The sequence below is a fragment of the Hemicordylus capensis genome, chromosome 1 (assembly GCF_027244095.1).
Source record: "Hemicordylus capensis ecotype Gifberg chromosome 1, rHemCap1.1.pri, whole genome shotgun sequence".
NCBI lineage: Eukaryota > Metazoa > Chordata > Lepidosauria > Squamata > Cordylidae > Hemicordylus > Hemicordylus capensis.
In genome coordinates this window covers 350,560,535-350,585,120 of record NC_069657.1, presented here as the reverse complement: position 1 = coordinate 350,585,120, position 24,586 = coordinate 350,560,535, and the positions used below count along the sequence as shown (strand labels likewise).

Genomic DNA, 24,586 nt, shown 5'->3' with positions numbered 1-24,586 from the left:
GCTGTGGTGTTTTCTGGATTTGGGAGCATCCCAGATTTTGGATATCCGGATTAGGGATACTCAACCTGTATTGTTGTTATAGACCACAGCCACTTCACCTTCCCACCCACGTCCCCTCCTCTGCTCCTGGAGGGAGAAGCTGGGACGGGTCTGGGCAACCAGCTTCCCCCAACCAAGTCTCTGTAATACATACCAGATTGGCCCCTTCATCCAGAATCAAATCATGGATTACTTCATATTTATTCTGGTCTGACCTGGCATTACAAAGGGAGCAAGACAAGGCTCTGTGGATGGTTGACATTTCTTTCCAGTGTCAAAGAGCTGGCAGGACAGCCAGAAGGGGAAACAGCAATTAAGTTTCTGATTTCCCTTCCCCTGCAATGGCCTGCTGACCACTCCATGTTATTTCTTCTATTCCCTGCCACCACGGGAATAGCTGCTCCATAATCAGTGGATATACCCCGTCTCCAGACATACCCCAGCACATTAAAACTCAACTCACCCACGATTTAAAACAGAAGCCGAATTAAAATACCCACCCACCTTTACACACCCACAAGGGATCCTGAGCCAAAAAGCCTGGCCCTCGCCCTCGTTATCCCCCAAAGTGGCTCCCCCAAAGGGGAAATCCTTCCATCCTTGGGTTTCGCAGAAAACTATATTAACTGGGAAAGCTTAAGCTTTTCATACTGCTAAAATAATGTTGCTTCATGAAGCTGAATGAAAATTCCAGGGTAATGCAAATAGGTCAGTCCTAAAACATTGTGCCAATATTCATCTACTGTGACACAAAATTTTCTGTTGTAGTTTGTGAAAATGGCACATCAGCTGATATGTCTGCATTCTAAGCACTTGTTTTCTGACCTTGGAGTTGGGATATGTTACAATCACTGCAGGGTTGCCCCTAGAAATGTTTATATATCTGACATAGAGCTATATATCTGAAAGTGAAGAAAAAGCAGGCCAGAAGGTCAATAGGTGCAAAACATAGTGTAGAAGAAAGCAGTTGGTAACAGAAGAAGGTTTGTTGAAGGGTCCCAACGTGTTTTGAGCTGTGACTCTTTATCAGGAGAAGAAGTAGACCAGTAACAATATTTTTTAAAAATTGGAGATGCTTCTTATTACAACTGCAGAGGAGCAGCTACTCTTCCGCACTAGTTTTTGCACCTAGTGACCTTTTGGTCTCCTTTTCTTCAGTTTTGTTTTGGTGCTGCCATCCACTTTCCCGTGAGTTATATATCCCTTTGCTGTAACATTTAAAATGAATGAGTGGGTGACACTTGTCATGTGGAGAATCTGCTTGGTGTACCTGACAGCTGGGGACACGGATGCGGGGGGCCTCTGGCAGCCATCTTGGCTTTGAAACTGTTACAGCAGGGAGTTGGAGTAGTCATTTTCATGGTGACTTAAATGTGTGCTCCAGCTGCTAGAGGTTTTGACCTTTTAAAGTATTGATTGCTAGAGTGTATAATGATGCTGTTCATGTTAATATGCGTTACTGACATAGCTGTGACAGATTAGACTGCAGAAGAGAAGCATACTGCAGTTCTGCAGAAGCAAAGAAAAATGCAAAATGTGGTTCTGGGCCAGTTCAAATGATCTAACAAACTTTGGACTGTGAATGAGGTGGGACTGAGCTCTGAGCCCACAAGGTCACCTCCTTTTCCTCCTGTGTTTTGACACACAGCTGTAAAAATCCTGGTTGAACCACATCTCATTACTATCATCATCATCATCATTATCTGAATCTGAATCTTGAGAATCTTCTTTTCTTAAAAGTAAATGTTTAGCTGACAGAGATATGTTTGAAAGTATGTGGGCAATACCTGTTTAAGGCTTGTGTGCCTCTGTGTGACTAGCAAAACTCAATACAAATTATGCAGATCTGCTCAGTTTGAATAATTGATACAAGTGCAGAATTCATTATGGGGGGTGAGATACAGAATTACCCAGATTACCCAGGTGCAGTGAATGCTCTTTTTTTAGCCAAGTATATAGAGCCCTGATTAGAGTGCTTACTGGGATATGTGTGTAATAGCCTTAGGTTAGTTGCTATATTATCTATTTACTATAACATACTACTTCAGTGAAGTCTTCTGTAATGCTAAGTAATTATGCATGTGAAAAATATTCTTATTTTTAATTAGCTATAAAAAGTAACTCTGGTTAATATAATTTTAACTTTTTATTTTAGGGCAGCAGTCGTAAAGTACTGAGCAGAACCATAGTCATCTGTGTGACGGAGTATTTGGCAAGTTTTACAGGCCGTCTGATACAGCTGTGTGTGGGCTTTTGAAAGGAAGTGGCTTATGTCAAGAGCAGTGAGAAACATTGAAAATGTTTTGAGATTCACTTTGTATACACCTACACTGGAAAAAGTGACACTCCCAAGACTTTTTCCCTGAGATGTTCTAAAGCTAGTGGAGGGTATTTTGAAAGAACAGTAGTTGAAGAAGAAGAAAAAAGGACATACTTCCTTATGTTTATCGACAGAAAATCAGCAGAGATGTACTGCTTGTGTGTAACGGAATAACAAAACAAAGTTTAGTGTTCTCTTCCATAATACGGTTCAATTAAACAGAACATGTATTTTCATTCTTTGCTAAGTTAAATGAAAATTTAGGAAACACCCCCCACCGCCACATACACATATGTGATATATAATAATTTTTTTAAAAGTTTCAAATTTGTTCTTTTAAAAATTAAAAACTTAGAACTATAAAAACATATAAAAGATATTTTTGTCTGGTCATAAGCTACCTTGTTAGGCTATGAGTCTGAAAGGTGGAGTATAATTTTTTTCAGATAGTAAAACTCCAAAGCAGAACAATAGGCCTTATCCCTACAGAAGCTGTAGATCAGAAATGGTTAATGTCCCATCTGGTAGCTTACATGAGGATTATTTTATTTCATCCTCACAGCAACTCTATGGGCTGAGTAAAGCTGAGAGATGGTGATTTGCCCAAGACTGCTCAGTAAGCTTCATAGATGAACAGTTGGGTCTTTTCCCTCCACACTAGTAATCTAGCCACTGCTAAATTTGCATAGGCTGACATCCAGACTACATTGCACTAATGTAATGAGAGACGTTGTGCATACTTAAGTTTGCATAGCTGCATGAAGTTGTGGTGCTCTGTGATGTTTTGCAACAGCTAGTGAAAGACCTTCTTTAGAACAGCCACAAGGCTGTGCAGCACATTGTGCTACTTGTTGACATTGGCTGCTAGCGCAATAACTAGTCTGGATGTAGGCAATTGTTTATATAGATGACAGAATTAGAGTTATCTTGGCATAGAATTTTATGCTTGTATTTTTAAAGAACATTTGTAATTATCTGTTGTGTGGTGTTTTTTTGGCAGTCTTGTATGTTTGGCAATCTTTTATCAATTGATGAGTATCAATTGATGATAATTGATAGTCACCCTATCACCCTATCAATCCATGGCTACCTAATAGCACAGCAGGGAAATGACTTGACTAGCAAGCCAGAGGTTACTGGTTTGAATCCCCGCTGGTATGTTTCCCAAACTATGGGAAACACCTATATCGAGCAGCAGCAATATAGGAAGATGCTGAAAGGCATAATCTCATACTGGCAATAGAGATGGCAATGGTAAACTCCTCCTGTATTCTACCAAAGACAACCACAGGGCTCTGTGGTCTCCAGGAGTCAACACTGACTCGACGGCACACTTTACCTTTATCTATCAATCCCAGGCAAATCTTGATAGTTTTTAATATTTGTGCATAAGCTTAAGAACTAAAAATCACTTTGAAAACTATTTAGGGGAATGATTGATTTAAAAAAATTCCAAGGTATTAAAAATAAACATTTCACATTGGTCCATAGCCAAGAAAGTATTCAAGACTTTCATATTTCTAGAAATGCAGGCAGTACACTAGTGCATTGTAAAATTATAATTTGATCAAACTATTTTATCTTGCAGAATTCTTCACTCTTGCAGTGTACTAATTTTCATTGCAAATGTACTAATTTTCATTGCAAACCAGCTAGAAAGAATTTACACCAATTGTCATATTTTCATAATTCTTGTACATGCTCACATTATATGTGCCAACTGAGAGCACCCATGATTTTCCATTTTTAGCACTTTGGATTAGACTTTTCAAATTTTACTTCAAGTTTCTAGTGATTGACATTCAGATGAATGCTGTGCTGATACACCAGTGTTCTGTTACGTAATGATAGAAAGCTGATTTTTGACAATCTTTCTTATTGATTGATTTTGATTTGATTTGATTTTGATTTCTATGCTGCCCTTCCAAAAATGACTCAGGACGGTTTACACAGAGAAACAATAAATAAATAAGATGGATCCCTGTTCCCAAAGGGCTCACAATCTAAAAAGAAACATAAGATAGGCACCAGCAACAGTCAGTGGAGGTACTGTGCTGGGGGTGGATAGGGCTCTTTCCTCTCCAGCCACCTGTGCCTCCCAACATTATGTCCCTGAAGGTCATGCAGCTTTTAGGGATATACTTTTGGGAGACCCCGGCAACTGGAGAGGAAAGGGGAAGTAATCTAAAATTGCCCCTCTCCAATTAGGCAACAGAAAGCCCTGTCACATCGGCGCAGCACTAGACGGGGTGTTAGCCACTAAATCCAACAGATAGCATTTTCCTAGGTTAAGTATAATCGAAGATCTGTGGTAGGTAGTTTATTATTTCTTAATGATTCTTGACCCGGTCTGTCTAAGCTTCAGTCTGCCAGCCTCTCTCTGTGAATAGGGAGAAAGGCTGGCATTATTTTAAGGCCGCCTCAGTTATTTTAGCACTTCTAGTTCAGCAATTCTTGTAATTATGGGGTTGTATCATGTCTTCATTGTTAACTCCAGAGAGTATTTTAGTCATTGGTTATGATGAAATATAGAATATGCAGCTATAAATTAGAAGTCTAGTGTTGTGGTATTTTTGTGGGTTGGAGCAGGGGGGTATGTGTTACATTTGTGTTTGGGAACAGCTGCAGACAGAAGTTATAGCTCAATGAGCACAGGGTTTGCATGCAAAAGGTCCCTCTTTCAGTCTCTGGTTACTGGGTCACCAAGGGCAGGCTGCGACCTCTGCCTGAGACACTGGAGAGCTGATGCCAATCAGAGAACAAAGACCAGTGGTCTGACCCACTACAAAGCAGCTTTGTGCTTAAAACACTCAAATCTTCTGGGTATGGTAGGGCACTGAATTTGGCACAGTAGAGAGCATACTAGTTAAGTTTCTCCTTCAGTGTCCCTTTGCCTAATTCTGCTCCTGCATCATCTGCCTTGGGCTAGGTGTAGCTGAATGGCATAAACTTCTTGTGTTGGCACAACTCAGTGTCAAATTCACTATGATGCGAGCACAATGTAGTAATGTGCACTCTTGCTTCTGGAAGGCTGTGCCTGCAGCTGGTCAAAAATTCTAGAGTAGATTTCTGGGGACAGCCTTAAATGGCTGCTGTCTTGTCATCTATTAGTGCTGTAAAATCTGAAATATGTGTTTGAATAAGTACAAGTTTGAGCCTGTGTGTGGACCCTGTCTAGGAACTGAAAAAACCAGCATGTTTCAGCTTGGTTTATTCTGACTAGTATTTTTAGGTTGCATCAGAAATGTAAGGGATAAAGTTTGTTTATTTATTTACTTATTCATTCATTCATTCATTCGATTCTATACCACCCTCCCAAAAATGGCTCAGGCTAGTTTACACAGAGAAATAATAAATAAATAAATGTATGAAAGCTTCCAGGGATCTTATCCTTAGGACTCTACTGAGCTTTTTCTTTAAAACTACTGGCTGACAGCTGGACTAAATTACTTCTGAGTAGTCCTCTTTAAACTAAGGAGTAATTTAGAGTAATTCATGAGTAGTGCTATTGAGTAACTTAGTCTGGATATCAGCCCCTGTGTTTAAGGTCCAAACCCAATTTTATAGTGAAAGATTTGAAGAAGAGGAGGAGGAGGCCTCAAGGCTACTCCTCCAGTTAATTCCATATATGCATGTCTACAATTGTGTATGACAAACATACACTGTAAGAATCTATGTTCTGCCTTTGGCCAGGGCAGAAGCTGGGATTGAATTCTAGATGGACATAATTTTGGGTCAGCTTTATATATTTCTGCTGAGGCCAACCTTTTGAGATGAACACCAGAAGTGTGCAGTACCTTATTAAAATTAAGAGACACTGATTCTGCTTGCCATCAGGTGGCTTGTTATCTCTCAGATGCATGGCCACGTTGCATGCTTAGAGCATAACCCCCCCCCCAATTTTTATTATATTGACTGCAAACTCCATTTAGTGGCTACATCTGGATTTATTGTATTTATATCCTGCTTTTTGACCATCAAATCTTCAAAGCAGCTTACAACATTGTACTTTAAATCATTAGCTGCTGCGTATATCCAGTTTCCAGTACCTATTGCCATCACTGTGGAAATGGCTCTGCTGAAGCTGATAACCACTACTGTCCTCCTTCTGCCATTTTGTAATCTATTAAAACGCTCTTGGCTCCAAATCACTGTTCTCAAATGTAGTTACATGTCTCCACACCCTTATATATTTATATATTTATTTGTATCGATAATATTTCTATACTGCCTGTTATAGACATCTCTAGGCAGTGTACAAAGTTAAAACACAGTGTGTGTAAAACAATATAAAATAGTTAAAATTAATAAAACAAAGTTTAAAAAATATATCAAAAGATAAAAACATATCAAAACTTTTTTTAAAAATTCAGTTAAAAGTTTTTCCCTACCTGGGAAAACAGGTAGGTCTTGAGGTTCTTCCTAAAAGCAACCAGACAACAAGATGCTCTTATTTCAAGAGGAAGCATATGCCAGAGCCCCGGGTAGCAACAGAGAAGGTCTGGTAACAAGTTGCCACCAAATGAACCGGCAGCAATTGTAACTGGACCTTTCCAAATGATCTTAATAGGCAACAATGTTCATGACCTGGGCCCAAGTCATTAAGGGCTATATAGGTAATAACCAGTATTTTTAATTTCATTCGGAAACCTATTGTCAGCCAGGGCACTATTTCAAAATTAGTTTTATATAATCCCTCAACATGGCTCTTTAGCCGCTGCTCAGAGCTCTTAATATCCAGGAGCCAAAACAGGGTGGAGCCAGGTGATGAGGTGTCTTCTGTTGATAGGTAAGAAGTGGCTGTGATGGTTTATTCCCTAGTCCCTTCCTTCCTGGTGTTAAAAATCATGTGAACAAAAGCAGGGAGGAAGCAGGTGGGTAGAGAGGCCAGCTATAGGGATTCACCCATGAAGCCATAAATTTCTCCTTGGTTACACAGCTTAATCCTATGCATATTTTACTCAGTGGTAAGTTCTGACTTCTGCAGGACTTGGTCTCAAATAAGTAAGTGTAGGATTGTGGCCTTAATTTTTTTTTAAACAAAATTGTTAGCTACAGCTGCATTATATATAGACAGAAAAATATAGCAACTTTGCACACATGCATGTTAATCTACTTCAGTGAACGTTCATGCGTATTGTCCATAGTCCTGAGTAAGTTATGAAATATAGTACCTAGCTATAATGAGTGTATAATGTACAAATGTATTGCCTAGTTATAGTAATGAGGTATGCAAACTTTTCTTAGTGTGCCTTAAATTGCTAATATTGTTTAATATCACAGAAGTTGTTGAGTACTGATAATCTCAGTACATATTAAGCAAACTACAGCATTGATGCAGCTTAGTATTATGTTTTGCAAATTAGATTCAAAGCTGCTTTAGCAGTTTCACACTCTGATTTCAAATGTTCCTTTCTGTAAATGTGTCAGTGCTAACACATTTAGAGAGCAAAGAATGCAAAAACTTCTATTCAGTATTTTTAATGTCCTTTAACTTGGCACTGTGGCTTTTGACATTTTTGCATATAAAACTAGATTAAAATAGCATACCTACAATATGGAATGGCAAAATGTGTAGGTTGCTGTCTACCTTTGAAGTTCAGTAGGACAACAAAATTTGTGTGCTTAAAAAACTAAAAGTGAATCTTGAGTCCTTCATATGTAGAATGTAAGGACACATGTTTGTATTCTGTGCTTCTGTTTTTCTTCTACTTCTGGTACATTTTTTTGAAAATCTGATTAGTTAGTCAAGCTGGTTTTGATTCAAATTATGCTTGGATAATATTCATGATTATCTCACTCCCCATACATACTTTAAACGCACTTCTGCTAATCCAAAATTCTCTGTGGCCTGGGACCAAAATATCTAAAGGACTGCCTTCTCCCACATGAGCCTGCTCGTGTGTCAAGATCTTCATCAGAGGCCCTTTGCTGAGTGGCTGTGCTCCTTGAAGTTAGGTGGTGATTACTGGAAAGAGGGCCTTCTTAATGGTAGTGTCTAAAATTGTGGAACTCTTTCCTGAGACATGTTCTCTTGGTGCCTTTACTGTCTTTTAAAAAGCCTGACCCAAGGTGGGTTTACAGCACTAGCGCAACCATTTCATTTTTATTTTATATTTAATTAAAATATATATATTTAATCTTTTTGTTGGCAGAGAGAAAGAAAGGGGTGACATGGTATTTTGAACTGAATTGCCACAACAGAAAGGAACAAACAAAAGGGAGAGTAATGTACCGATAGGAATCTTTTCCCCTCATCACTGGCTATCCACTTGACCAATGAGACCAGTTAGCATTTGTCTGGTCAAGTAGGCTTCAAGAAGGGTTTAAATATCTTGGTTATAGAAATGTTTGCAACCAAACCATAAAGTATGAAGAAACAGCTAAGCTGGCAGAAAGGATGTACAGTACTAACCACAGCTGAGAAACAGACTCATTAGTTTGGCAGGCAGAATAAAGGGAAGTAGGGTTTGGGAAGTTCTTGAAGAGGTTTTACTTAAACTGTTTAGGAAAACTTGTAGTGGAAAGATCAGGAAAAGCGGGGCGGGGGGGGAGTGGAGAGTGGATTAGGACAGTGAGTGAGTAGATAGTCCCCAAAGGTAGTAAAGAGTAAACTATATTTGAATAAAAGAGAGAGTCACATCTTGATCAAGGTTTTTCCCACTGGCTGTTTACTTGACCAGTGAGACTCAGACCTGAGATTAGGTAACTTAAGGAAAGTGCCCCAAAGAAACTGTCTGGCTTGCTAAATTTAGGCAATTGGTGGAAATATACTCTGACTAGGCTGTAATGCTTTGCTTATTTGGCTTTTGTGCTGAGCAGATTTAAATAAAGATTTGAAACCTTATTTGACTTCTTGAACAGTCCCTTGTGGGAACACCGAACCAACTGAGGAAGAAGGCAAGTTGGGGTTCTAAAAGTAGAGAAAAAGTTATTTTATCCTGCACACTTCTAAATACATGTTGCTCTTTAAAGAACTGGGTAGAAAGTCTGCAATATTTTGTTTCCTCGATTAAAACTCCTGATGAAATTGCTTTGCATTTGTTTTTAAGTGTAGTAGCAAAGTGCAAAGGTGCCTGTCAGTGCATGAGCGGAAGGGGTTAGGGATGTGCACAGACCGGGTCCGGGCCGGTTTGGTGACTGGGGTGGGGTTGCTCACCCCACCCCCCGTGCTTTCATGAAAACTGCTGGCGTGGGGCAGCAGCATATCTCCCGGCCAGTGTCAGACCTGAAGTGTCCTGTGCATGTGCGCACATCACACACACGGACTGGCTGTTCTGGTCCAATGCTGGCAGGGGCAGCAAGGAGGTACACTGCCGCTCTGTGCCGGCAGGGGAAAGGCAGTGGGGGAATAAGCACCCCTCTGCCACCGAACCGGTTGAATGGTTCATGCACATCCCTAGAAGGGGTGGGGTGAGTTTCTTTGCTGGGTAGACACAGAGATGATGTGACAATCTTCTCTGAGAGGATCGGCAACAGAGGCTTACAGCCTAGAGCAGTTTTGTTTTCAGGATGATGTAGTCTGGCATCTCTGTAGCTGGGCATGCTTCAAAGGTGAAGTGGTGGAACAAGCCAAGATTGCAAGTTGCACAAATGAGGATTCTGGGTTTGTATGCAGTGGGAAACCAGTTAAAAAAACCCCTCTGTTTAACAAGCCAACTTGAAGCCATGATTTCAAATCTTGGTTTATAAACCCCAAACAAACTCTCATTTGTTGACTGGTGTTGCTTAAGATTATCAGACTAACCATAATTAGACAAACCCTGGTTTTGCATTAGTTCTGAACTGGGGTAATGAAAGGTTTGAGGATCTGAAGATGCAGTTATGTCATTTATGCAAACTTTAAAGCATAGCATAAATTTCCATCTGCATATTCTTACACTTATTGACTAAAACCTCAACTAATGACTTGTATGTGTGAAACAAACACACAGATGAAGCACTGAAGACAGAACTTTTCCTACTGCCTCAAATGCAATCCCATCCAATGGAAGTAACCTTTTATATTTGTTTTAATTCTTTTTATGTTATTGTTAACTGCCCAGAGATGAAATTTTGAGCGGTATACAAGATAAATAAGTAAATAAATAAATAAAATAAGTTGGATATAAGTGATTATATGTTGATCTGAAGTACATGAAGTGATGAAATATGAGCCCTGTTCAGATGCTGTTTTTTAAAAGCTGTACAGGTGCACCTCGATATTTGGGGGGTTCTGTTCCACAGCTGTGCCATGGATATGGAAACCACAAATATTGAAGCATTGATCCCTATAGGATTACGGGTTAGGTTCCCGGTTGGCCATTTGTGGCCAAAACCAGCCAAAAATCAGCCAGTTTTCGCGGGGGGGGGGGAGGGAGCTCCTTACCAGTCTATGCCACTCCCCCCACCCCAATTTTGACCAATTTTCATTGGGAGGAGCTTCTTACCTTGCTCTGCTGCTCCCCCCAAGTCATACTATGCCTCAAATTGGCCAAAAATCATGGGGTGTTTTTTTTAAAAAAAAAAAAAACAGGCTCCATTTTGTGACTCCGATTCCTAAAATGGCAGCCAGAAATGACTTCTGCGTTCATTTCCGGACACCCCCAACCCATAGATACATGAAGTCGATGTGGTTTTAAAAAAGAAATCCACGTATACTGAGGTCAGGTGTCATTTTCCCAACCGCGGATACACAAAATAGCGGATAATGAATCCGTGAGTAAGGAGGTCCACCTGTACATGAGTTACAGCTGTCAAAAGTGCTCTAGAAGTCTCATCTCCCCCCTTCATGGTTACCATGGCGTTTGAAGTGGCAAATGCTGTAACCATGATGCAGGCATTTCTGTGACCTGCAGTCTTGGGCACCTAAGCCTGCCGATCACAGAAGTGGTTGCCATCATGATTATGGCATTTGCCTCTTCAGACAAATGCTGCTGTGACCATGAAACAGGCAGATAAGTTAGTGAAATGCCAGGTGGGACTTTCGGAGCGCTTGTGGACTGTTGTACTCGCATACAGCTTTTTAAAAATAAAGTCTGAAAAGGGCTATGTTCTTTTGTACATGATGGGGAGGGATTGCATTTGCAGGCCCTGACTACTCCACATAACTGATGGCAAAGAAATGTTTAGCATGATGACTTCAGAATGGTGTATATGTTACAGGTGGGGAGGTAGAGAACTCAACCTGGGTGGCCATTTTCAGTGACAATTCATACTTCTTATCAGGAAGTTGCACTGGAGCCAGTCGAATACCATATATTTGTTCCCAATGTCATTAAATTCTGAGTTAAATAATAAAGAAAAGCCTCATCTGCACCATTTTTAAAATATAATTTTATTCTTGTTAATAAGAGCCTCTCTGAATAGTGGCTGCACATCCATTACTTCAGAGTAGCAATGCAGCCATGACTTTAAAACTTGTATTTTAGTTTGTGTGTTAAAATGTATGTATGGATTTCAAAAACACATTGGCAATTGACCAATTAATAGCACCATCCTCTGGTACTATAGCAGGCAGCACACTTAACATTACTACTTGGTTTCTGGAAACATGACTAAATTGCAGTAAAAGTACCTACTCGTTACATGTTGTACTTTCAGTTTTACATACTCATAATGAACCAGAGTCTCAACAGAAATTCTATTAATTGTGTTGAACGTTACCATACATACATAAACTTTCAGTTTAAATTAACTGGTTAGTGGCGAAATGTTGTTAGGGCTATCCCACATTTAGTGCTGACTTTGCTTTTTGCATGCCTATTTATGGTCAGGAAATTCTGCAGATCATCATCAGAACATTTTCCCTGATTGTCAATGAAACACACAATGGAGTCATTTAGCAAGATACGTTGAATAAGAAAACACCACAAACACAGTTGTGGTTGTTGCAAAATGTGAGAATCAAATGAGTGGAGACTTTTGATGGCAGCATACTGAGCAAAAATGTTCAGTACACAAATAATTTCTCATGAATGCATATTTTAAAGAATGTTGAAGGCAAGAGCTAACTTTAGGAGGACTTGGATTGAACATATTAGACTGTGTGCACATCCTGTGGGAGACCAAAGTTAAATTTTGCAGAACTTTGATTCCCATTTCTCAACACATTTGCCATGTGTCATCTGCTCCTGCCTATGCACCTGTAATGCAAGCTTTCTTTTCCCTGAATCCTTGTTAGTTTAGGACAGGTAGCATGGGTGGAGTTTGATTTTTTCACTTCCTCATTCAACTTTATTCTCTGTGTTACATTTTACACAACATATGCTACTTTTGCGATAACTAGAATGGTGTAATTGTATGATGAACTGAAAAGGAAAAACCCATGAACTTAGCAAGGGAAGGCACAAGGAGGCCCTTAGTTACACAATCTCTGGGTTTGTGTGACTTCTGTTTCCATGTTTGGGGAAAGTATTCTTCCAGCAGCTATAGTGGAACATGGCAGTGCTATTCTTCTGTTGATCTCCGCATATACTGCATGGATCAAATGTGTATCAGTTTACACTAGCCTGTTTAAACAGCTATTGAAGACAATGCTTGACTACATATTCAGTCCATTATCTGTGGGTGGTAAGCACTACCCATTCAACTACTAATACTGATACTCAAGAGAGCTCCTTCTCTGTCATGAACCCTGTCACCCATTAAGATCATCTGGAGAGGTCCATTTACAGTTGCTGCCAACTTGTTTGGAGGCAGCTCAGGACCAGGCCTCCTCTGTGGCTGCCCCAGGGCTTTGGAACACGCTCCCTGCTGAAATAAGAGCATTTCCTCTGTTTTTAGGACCCTGAAAACGTACCTATTTTCCCAGGTTTTTAACTGAAATCTATTTTTTTAAGGTGTGTGTATCTATTGTAATTTTTAACTGTTTTATGAATTTTAAATGTTTTATATTTTATATTATGTTTGAATCTGTACACAGCCTAGAGATTTCTATAGAAATTCAATAAATAAAAAATAAATAAAATAATATCCCATTTATTGCCAACATACAACTGTGTAAAGTAATTATGCCATAGAGTGATACACTAAAATACTTCTAGAAGAACTTGCATTTACCTGCCTTGTCTGGGCATACTTCACAGAAACATCTGGTCCCTCCTCTTCAGGTGACCAGGTTAGATCTAGCCGCTTTTCTTCAGGTAACCTCAGTTAAAACTAGAACAATTTTCCTGGTATCTATACCAAATTGACAATGATGTTAGTTGGGATATGTTCAACTTCAAAAAACATTTAAAATCAAACAATAATCTTTGTGCAAGCTGCCCAATGGTGTGTTCGTATGACGAACCTATTGAGTGACCCAGGTGTCATGGTTATTGTGGTTGCTGCAATCAGAGAAATTGCAACCAGCCCCTGTGACTGCCTAATTCTTACAATACATTCGTCAATGTGGGTATGTACTTGGGGACACTGAGCAGCTCATGTTGACAAGAAATTAGTGTGTGAACCGGCTCTTAAGCTTTATCAAGAACTAGTTGAAAGCAACAGGGCTTTTACTTGGAAACCCCCTTCTGTAACTTCTATTTAGGAAATAACCTTTTTCTAAATAACTCATTGTTCTTACTTGGGGAATTATTCAAAAACAATTTGCAAAGAGGTGAATTTCTCCGAGTAGCTGGTATAACTGAGCGAGTCAGTAACTGCCATGGGTGGTGATCTCTGGTTCATCACTAGGCGAAAGAATCTAGATCAGAGGGAAAGTGCTGTCTGGCTGTTAAATTATTAGTGTACTTTTACAGTGGACATGTTGAACTTCTTAAAACTTCGAAATGCATCTTTCTTAGTAGTCTGTAGCTCAAATAAAGTAGAGCCAATTATAGCATCTTTTAATCTGTGTTGGGATGTGGGATGTGTGTGTGTACAAAATACTGTCAGAAATGTTGAGCCCCTTTTCCAAATAAAATCTGGAAGACAAAAGTCTAAATCCTTTGACTGGAATAAATTATGCAAATTAGTTGAAAATATACTTCTTTCAAATACTAATTCCAGAAGTCAGGATCTGAAACATTTATTTTTATTTTTTATTTTTATTTTTTAAAGGATGGGAGAAATTGAAGGTTGGAAGGATATCAATGTTGGAGATAAGTTGGGTCTAGGGGTAGGATTTAGGAAATATAGTCATGGCCTAGGGAGAAGAAACTGGCAGGAAACTGACTCCTCAACCCAGTCTATTGGAAAACCTTATTCCTTCATTGTCAACATCTGGCTTGAGAGAACAACCCAGTTTCCCTTACATTTTCAAGGTTTTTCTGACATTTCCATAATGGATGCAAAGCACCACCACCAATAAAATAAGATAAAAATAAAACCACAGATTTGGAAGCCTCAAAAAAGAAAAAAAAAATGGCTGATATGGTGGACCTTGTTTCTGAGGCATACAGGTGGCCCTTGTTATCCTCAGACTCTGTATCTGTGGTTTCGTGTATCCACAATTGGATCTTAGAGACCCAGTTTCATTATCCCTGGGTTGAAAAATAGGTGAAATTTGTCTGTCTGGTTTTTTTGAGTGGCCAGAAATTACTTCCGATATCATTTCTGGCAACCATTTCCCAGAACTTCACAGAAATTCTGTGGCTCTTCAAGGGGAAAAATCTTGGTGAATATTCAGCTGTTTTGGGGAGCATTGCTGGAGACCTGGAGCATAAGTCTCTGTTCTTCTCTTATTTCTGCCCATCTTGCTGTTTTGGCCCCCTTTTTTGTTAGGAATCTGAGCCCCCAATTCCCATTGACTCAAGGTTTCATTATTTGTGGTTTGCATATTCACACCTATAGGTGAGGACAGAACCCCTGCGAAAATGAGGGCTACCTGTATAAATTGGGAGAAGCAAGAAATGACCCAGTCATACAAAATGTAAAAGTATATATGGTATATACTCTTGACTTTGGACATTATAAATCAAAGGAGAAACAGGACACTCAACTGGGAGGGTTCTTTTGGTGTTAGGGAATTTTTAAAGGATGTTGACTGTTTCAGGGGTGGAGGAAGGCCAGTGACCCAGGCCGCTGGTTTAGCTTGCAAATAGGGCCATGCGGCCCCGTTTGGGAGCACAATCCCCAGGCAGCGCTGTGTTCATGGAGCAGCCAGGAGCAGCGATCCTTGCCTTTTAGGCAGGAAGAGCCGCTCTGGGCGTGCTGCGAAAGTGGTGCTGGCCAGGGACTTTGCCTGCAAATGGGGCCACGCAGCCCCATTTGCAAATAAACCTGCGCCCCCTGCGTCTGACGTCAGATGCATGGGGCATGGCTGGGACGCCAGGTGTGGCCCCTGATTGGCAGCAGCCCAGGTTCTTTGAACACATTTGCTCAGTGGTAGTGCTCTGCCCCTGGATTGTTTCAGTATGCTGCTGCTGCGGCTGCTGCTGCTACTACTACTGCTACTACTACTACTACACTGTACTACTACTACTACTACTATATACCACTTTTCAAAAAATTCTCAAAGCGGTTTATATATAAAAATAAATAAATAAGATTGCTGTATACAATATACAACTCAAATATAATGTAAAAAGTTTAAAGAGCCCCTGCTTGAAATTTGGGGAGATGGCAGAGATTTTCAAAAGTGTTGCTCTTTTTATGAAAACATTAACAGGATGTGCCAAATTTCATACTGGATATCAAATTCTGCAAGGGTGTTTTTGTTTGTTTTTGAAAACGCAGCCAGAAGCCATATAAAAATGTCTTTTGTTTCTCTCCTTTTTGAAATGCTCAGGATGGTTAAACTCTTAAAAAATATAGGTCTCAATTTTCAGAAGTGTGCTCTCTATTTGCTGCAGAATTTGCTTGTATAATTGAACAAGTGATTCTTTTTGGGAATGAGGTTTAAAAGAGATGCAAGTTGTTAGTTTATGTTCAGATAACTTAGTTATCTATACTGGGAATTCAACCCTACAAATGTGCTTGCCCCCCCCCCCCCCAGGAAAAGTCAGAGATTCCCAGACAACCAGGGTTGAATCTGATGTTGTACCAAAAGTTACCAAAATGACTGTGTCTAGAAAGAAGAAACCTGCAGGATTTGAAGTTCCATGGTAAGCCTTCCTTCTTCTCAAGGTACACTTGCTCTGCTCTTCCATCATAATGTTGCACCTGTAGCAAGATTTTTGTGTCTATTTTTACCGAGATTTAGTTCTGTATGCTCCAAAACTAAGTAGCATGGCTTCTTGTTTGACTCATAATTACTTTCAGAAGAAGGTATCTTGCATTTGTGAGTTTAAAAAACCCTTTCACTCTGAGTAGCACAGAGCACAGCTAGCCACTTCATTTTAAACACCTGCTTTGCAGAGTGCTGAATTATCTGAGGGGTTAGTCTAAAGTATACCTTTACAAATGGAAATGTTGCAAGATAAGTAATATGGAAGGTAATCATTCAGAGGTGAGAAAAAGAGGATATATGGCATTCAGCTGTGAGCTCATGGCTACTGTAATGCCAGCTGTTTGTGGCTGGCCCCGGCAGTATGAGAACCCCTAATAAACCTACAGAAAGAAAAAGACTGGGCATTTAAATAAAGTCCTCTAGTTCAGCTATATGTTTAATGGTTTCTTCTCCATAAAAAACCTATTGCAATAAAAATTAAAATAAGTTTCAGAGACATAGTAACACTGTAGTTGATACGTTATTTATGTATTTAGTAATTAATTTGTATACTGCCCACTACCAAAGTCTCTAGGCAGTTTACAGCATAAAACAAACCAAGGATAAAACCAAGAGTTTAACAGTTAAAACATATAAAAATGAGAGTAAAATATCTATAAAAACACACCAAGGTTTTGAGTGGTAATTTTAATATATTAAAATATTAATATAATATTTTGAAACTTATGCTTTTTCTTGGTGTGACTGGTGGGTGATGCTCATGGAGCAGAAGAAGAAAAAATGACAGTATTTACAAAATGACAGTATTTACAATCTAGTTTGATTCATTATTTCCTCTTGAGTGCTTCCTTCTTGGGGTCTTCATGTTACAAGAAACAAGAACTCTGAGACTAGTTATAGTTTCATATTGGCTCACGTGAATACATGCAAAGGTTGTCATTACCCCTCAAAGCACACTAAGCATTTGGATTATGGAAAATTCTTGAATCTACAGCCAGTTTAGTTTATGTTTAAGGACTGAAGGCCAGCTATGATGCTTTACCTATGAAGAGTATCTTTATCTTAAATGTATGTAGCCTTCCATACTCTCTGTGCTTGCTAGTGTTTTACAATGTACTAAGCCCAATAATCAAATTCTAGTCAGCTGGAGGGGAAATAGCTGTAATTTGTCACAGAGGTTGCTGCCCCAACCCCAATTGCATTGTCCGCCCCCCCTTTAAAATATTTTGATTTTTTTCTAAATTGATTTCGATATCATCAATCACATTACAGGTGGACCTTGTTATCTGTGATCCCGCTATCTGTGGTTTCGCATATCCGCAGTCAGGCCATGTACACCCAGCCTCGCTATCCGTGGGTATAAAAGGGTTAAAATCCGTGGTTCCTTGGTGGCTGGAAATGACCTCTGAGGCCATTTCTGGCCACCATTTTGCTGCTCAGAGCCATTTTGTGACTCTTTTCTTTAAAAAAAAAAAAAAAGAACAAGAAGAAGAAAAGAAAGACACTGCCCACCCTATATTTTTCATGGAAAATTGGTGCAATTGAGGGTTTTAGGTGGCATTGCTGGACAGATACAGGCCTTCAGAGCATGGCACGGTATGTTATTTCTCCAATTTTTGCCTTTTTATTGTGTATTTTGCCCTTCAGGAGCCTAACCTCCCAATTGCCATTGACTTAAGATCTCGTTGTCCATAGTTTCATTATCTGCACAAATTGATGGGAATGGAACCCCCCTGGATAACGAGGTACACCTGTACATGAAATAACTTGGTCTTTGCCATCACAGCAATCTAGTAGAACCTTATTTTTCTCTTGAAAAATATTGAGCCTAACCTACTTGATTATCTGCAGTTGTATGTGCAAAAGATAATGGAAATCTCATTTCCTTTATCAGATGTCAGTAGCAACCTTTAGTGATTTAAACTGATTAAATAGCATATTCACTTGTGTTTTTTTTTTTAAAAAAGGAGTGGACACAAATTGAATACTAGAGATAGGGACATACAAAAATTAACTAGAGAGTATTCCAGCTTCACTAAGCATTTTGTCATGAATCGGATTTGATATCTTTAACAAAGTTGAGGGAGTTGGAATGGGAAGCTGTAGACCTGGGATTCATTTAAATAATGTGTTTAAAAATGTGTTAAAAATAAAATAAATTAACAAATGTGTACCCATTTCTTATAGTTTGAGTACAACCTATTGGTGTCTCTTGATACATAAAGTCACTTTTGCATGTTTGGCTTACACATTTGATGATGTAATGTAGAGGTAGAAAGAAAAAAAAGACTGTGGTCTGGTGATTGACCTGGCTTACCTTCCATAATAACTCAACTCACACATGCATGTACACACAGAGGTAGGAAGAAAAAAAAAGACTGTGGTCTGGTGATTGACCTGGCTTACCTTCCATAATAACTCAACTCACACATGCATGTACACACAGAGGTAGGAAGAAAAAAAAAGACTGTGGTCTGGTGATTGACCTGGCTTACCTTCCATAATAACTTAACTCACACATGCATGTACACACAGAGGTAGGAAGAAAAAAAAAGACTGTGGTCTGGTGATTGACCTGGCTTACCTTCCATAATAACTCAACTCACACATGCATACACACATGAACAGCCTTGCTGGATCAGGCCCAAGGCCTAACTAGTCCAGCATCCTGTTTCACACAATGGCCCGCCAGATGCCTCTGGGAAGCCCACAGGCAAGAGGTAAGGGCATGCCCTCTCTCTTGCTGTTGCTCCCCTGCAACTGGTATTTAGAGGTATTCTGCCTCTGAACCTGGAAGCAGCCTATAGACATCAAGACTAGTAGCCATTGGTACTTCCTTTTGTCAGTCCTACATTTCTTGGCAATCAGTTTCATGGGATGACCCCTGGCTCTAGTGTTGTGGGAGAAAAATCTCTCTCTCTCCACACCATGCATAACTTTATAGACCTGACATGTCTCCACTTAGTTGTCTGTATTCCTAAACTAAAAAACTCCAGATGCTGTAGCTTTGCCTCATAAGGAAGGTGCTCTAGGCCCCTGATCATGTTGGTTGTCCTCTTCTGAACCTTTTCTAGTCATACAATGTCCTTTTTGAGATATGGTGACCAGAACTGTACACATTACTCCAAATGTGGCCGCAACATAGATTTGTATAAGGGCATTATAATATTAGCAGGGTTTAAAAAAAATCCCCCTCCTAATGATCCCTAGCATGGAATTTTCCTTGTTCACAGCTGCTGCACATGGGTTAGCACTTTTAACGAGCTGCCCACCAACAACCTCAAGATCCCTTTTCTGGTCAGTCACCAACAGCTCATACCCCATCAGCATATATGTGAAGTTGCGGTGTTTTTTATTCTTGGTTTTGTTTTGTTTTTGCCCCAATGTGTATCACCTTATGCTTACTTACACTGAACCATATTTGCTGTCTTGTTTTGCCCACTCATCTAATTTGGGGAGATACTTTTGGAGCTCCTCACAATCTGTTGTGGATTTCACTACCATAAATAGTTTGATGCCACCTCGCTGCTTACCCTAGTTTCTGTTCTACCGACTATTTCAAATGTAGCAAACAAAAAAACAATACAGACTTTTCCCATTGACAAGTCCTGTAGTATAGAAAAAAGTACTGAAATGTCTGTCTGACAGTAAATAAAGAACACACTTGATTTTTGTCTTCACAGACTTTGGGCTGTATCCTAACTTGGCACATTGTGAATGGACACTCGTTCCATTCACAGAAGGAGGGTTGTGCTCACAGACCTCTTTTGTGAGTGGAAGCCCTTCCATTCTTTGAGTGCTATGTTGGGATCCAGCCCTATTGGCAGGTTGAAAGGACTGTGTGGAGAGTTCCATGCAGACAGGAGGAACTGAGTCATGCCCTTTCAGATGCAGCCCCAGATAGGGTTAGCTTCTGTTAGCAACATATTGCTAATTCTATATGTTGTCTTGTATCACTTGTTTTACACATGCAATTCCATCTTAACAACAACAGCGGCAGTGGCAGCACCAATGATTATTATTATTTGTAAGGCCAGCTTTTCAGCTAGGCTATTAAGTGGGTGAATACCGAAGGCCATTATTAAGTTATAACTTAGCATAGTGTACGTGTAACCATTTGGTAAGCTCTCTGTATCATCCTGCTAAGTAGTGAGGAGAAATTTATCAATTTTTTGCACTGGATGCAAATCTAGGGATGCAAAAAGAGTAGTAAGATTCCCTTCACCACTTGACAACTTCACAACTGTGGGAAGTCAGCCCTTGGCAAATGGCTGCATAATCACAGACTGGGGTGATCCAGTGATGTCAAACTTTTCCTTTATTTTGAAATGTCAAAGAATAACTTCATTTGTTCTGTCAATAGTGGAACCTTCCTCACCTAAAGCCTATTTCTACTTTTTCTAGTGTGACTGCTGAAGAGAATGGGCATAATGCTTTTACATCACAAAAAGGACACTCAGCTGGAGATGCCAATGCCAATATGGGAGTAGTTGAGATTCTTCCTAAACCAGCTCCTCCATCTCAAACTGTTCAAGCATCGGAAGAACAGGCTATGGTACCAACTCCAGTGAAAAAGTCTGGAAAAACAAAACAGCAAATAGATGTGAAAGCTGAGTTGGAGAAGAGGCAAGGAGGGAAGCATCTGCTTAACCTTGTGATAATAGGTAATACATTTGACCACAGAAATGAGCAACATGTTTCTTGATCAAGGAACTTTTGTTCAAGTTCCTTGCACTTCCTTTTTTAAGTATAGCATGATTTTTAATATGTAGCCATCAGTAATAATACCACACATTTTCCTTACTCTTAGGACATGTTGATGCGGGGAAAAGTACTCTAATGGGCCATTTGTTGTATCTTCTGGGCAATGTGAACAAACGAACTATGCACAAGTATGAGCAGGAATCCAAGAAAGCTGGAAAGGCATCATTTGCCTATGCATGGGTCTTAGATGAGACAGGGGAAGAAAGAGAAAGGTGAACAATACTGCCTTTTTCATTGAATTAATGTTTTTATAATGTCATTTGATAATTATTGTAGTTAGTATGGATAAATGTGATTAGTGTTTCCCCAGGTATTGTATACAGTGCTATGATTTCCAAAAAACTCTGTCTCTAGTTTTAAATCTTGGATGTAATTAATTGTAACACAGTGGTTTTCACACTTTCTGCATTTCCACATGGACTTGCCCACTGAGGACACTTGATTCTTTGCAATGGAACGCCTGTGCATTGTGCAGGATCCCAGGTTGTATTCTAGAGCATATACTGAGTTCATACAGGCTTTTTGACAGACTTCTTGGGCCTCATTGTAGCCCCAGGTGAACAGATAGTCCTATTGGGCTTCACTACTACTTCACATGAATCAAGGACACCAACAACATTTTCCTGTGGGTCTGCATTGTAGAAAAAAACAGTTTGTGCTGAGGAACCCCTGATAATCTTTCAAGTGGCCCCCAGACATAGTATTTGAAGATTACAATTGTAGACTATTATCTGTCACATTTTTTTCCTATCATTGCCTTTTAGATGTATCCTCCTATATTCCTAGCAGATTATGACTGAATCGCCTGTCTAGTTTACTTGGTGAAGTGGTCATAAATTGGCACTGCTTTCATGTGACCAGTCTGACATGATGGCAGTTCAGTAAATCCTAATTAATCCCAACATTACAATACTGTCTCTGATATAAGCTCCCATCTCAGTATGTGATAGATCCCTCTTAGAACCTCTAACCAAGAAAACTAGCATGGTATAGTAGTTACAGTGTCAGGCTAGGACTTGGGAGGTTTGAGTTCAAATACCCACTCAGGTAGGAAGCTTATTGGGTGAGCCCTTCAGCTTAACCTGTCTCAGAGTGCAGCTCTGAGGGTAAACTGATGTCAGAGAAAGCTATGTATGCCACCCTGAGTTCATTGGAAATGGGAGTTAGATCATCAGTATAATAAATATTTACTGGTGCTTTCACCATCTTGCCATGATGGAAAAAGGATCACGTGCATGTTCTTATTAAAGGAGAAGAGTACTGTCACTACAGCCATATTAGGTGTGTTTGATCCATATCCTGCCTATTCTAAAAGGTGTTGGATGGTTTTGAGCACTAGCTCAATGAACAGGATCATCAGTGAGTATGTGTGGTAAACTACTCTAAATGATGCTTTGCATGCATATGTATGTTTTTTTTAGGGGAGTGACCATGGATGTAGGTATGACCAAATTTGAGACAAAGACAAAAGTTATTACATTGATGGATGCTCCTGGCCATAAAGACTTCATTCCAAATATGATCACAGGAGCTGCACAGGTAAAGAGACTTTCCTTAATAGTATCTATAAAATATAGCAACATATTCAATCAAGTCATTAAGCATTTGAATTCTGTAGCATTTTCATGTATTGATATTTTTTTCTGTACTCCAGTTTTTTTGTTACAACAACCAATGGAAAGAAAATATTCTTAAGATGCTTTCTACTCTGTTTCAGGGTATAATTAAATCTTTTGGTCTGAGGCATCTTATTTCCTCAACATTTGGGCTTTTTTCTGTTTCATTGGAGTGATAAATAACTGTGTATTGGGGGAGAAAGCAATAGGGATTGGGAAGGAGGAGTTGTACATACCCTATGAATTGTTCGTGATCAGTAAGACAGCAAAACACTCATGTGGAATTCTTCTTCCATAGGCTGATGTAGCTATATTAGTTGTGGATGCCAGCAGAGGGGAATTTGAAGCAGGATTTGAGACTGGTGGACAGACACGGGAACATGGGCTATTGGTTCGATCTCTTGGAGTTACACAGCTGGCAGTTGCTGTCAATAAAATGGACCAGGTATCTTCCTTTTCGTTTATTCTTTTGTATAAACGGAGAACACACTTCACATAAAAAGCTGTGTTCTACCTGGGTTTGGGAGCTGTGTGTGCTCCCAGTTTTTAGTTGTGTGGAAGCAAGGTAGGAGGAAAACCTGGGTAGCTTTTCTTCCTGTCTTGCTTCCGCACAAACACAAACCAAGTTTTCTTCTTACCCTGTTCCACATAACCGAAAATTGGGAGCATACATAGCTTCCAAAACCCAGGTAGAACAGTTTTTGATTGTGTGAACACAGTTTACAGATATTACAGACCTAGAGCAAATTTTAGGGTAGCATCTTGGTCTGAAATGGTATTCTAAAACTGAAGAAAGTTTATTTGTTCTGGAAATTAAACCTTGGTCTGCCTTCAGATTAATAAGAGCATCTGAACAAAATTTAGTAAATTTTATCAAACTGGCAACATGCAAGTTACATGAGATCCATCCCTGTGTTGCTGCAGCTTCAGGAGAGCTTTGTCTTCTGTCTTACTGAACTTATGATGAAATAAATGAAATAAAATGTTTTAATGAAATAAAAGTGCAGGCAGACTAAAAGCTATGTTCTATGTTGCCTGAAACTTCTGTTCTTGTGCAATTTCAGTGAGGTGGAATATCCTTCATGACATCTTAATAAAATTTGTCCCATAGTGAATTGTATATTATCAAAATATTAGAAAATCTCTCTTGTACTGATCTTATGCATAGTTGTTTGGAAGCAAGTCCTAGTGTATTCATTGTGGCTGGCTGACTTGTAAGTTTATATAGAATCTTGTAATATTACATTTTGTACCCTGCCCTTCCATACTCTATGAAATAGGTTAGGCTAAGATAGAATCATGTGCCAGTGGCTATCCTGTGATGGTCATAGCTGAGTCGGAGTTTAAACCTGGGGTTGGCACATCCAAAACTAACCTGTTAACATCTGGAATACACATTTTGCCCCATGAGTATCAATCTTATATTTTTAACCAAAAAAATTTTGTTCTTAAATATTATTGGTGGTAGCTACCACTTAACATAACTTAAGTTAGAATTTGTCTACCACTGCATCCCTTATAAGTGAGAAACAAGTTGAGATGCTGACTTCTTATTCCACACGTGTGTTAGTCATTCAGTTTTTAATTGGTACAATTCTTTGTAAGGTAGATTAAGGATTTTATTCAAAGAATTTTCATTGGTTGAGCTGGAAACCTCCCAGATCATAGTTCAACACTCTCTCTGCTGGCTTTGTGTTTTCCTTTGTTGGAGGGTCTTAACACAGATGTTGCTATTTGCTTTGTAAGAGTTTGACTGATGACAGTGTCCTGACT

At 39.4% G+C, this 24,586-nt stretch overlaps 1 protein-coding gene across 3 annotated transcripts in view; it reads left to right on the top strand.

Moving 5' to 3' along the window:
• HBS1L (HBS1 like translational GTPase) overlaps positions 1-24,586 on the top strand; it is a 73,727-nt gene that overhangs the window by 28,653 nt on the left and 20,488 nt on the right. For 2 of the 3 annotated variants that reach the window (XM_053288309.1, XM_053288291.1), the window contains 5 exons: positions 16,260-16,368; positions 20,838-21,097; positions 21,244-21,409; positions 22,619-22,736; positions 23,112-23,258. In XM_053288309.1, the coding sequence (XP_053144284.1) occupies positions 16,260-16,368; positions 20,838-21,097; positions 21,244-21,409; positions 22,619-22,736; positions 23,112-23,258 (800 nt within the window). The remainder of the gene's footprint in view (positions 1-16,259; positions 16,369-20,837; positions 21,098-21,243; positions 21,410-22,618; positions 22,737-23,111; positions 23,259-24,586) is intronic. The other variant, XM_053288303.1, reaches the window with a different exon arrangement.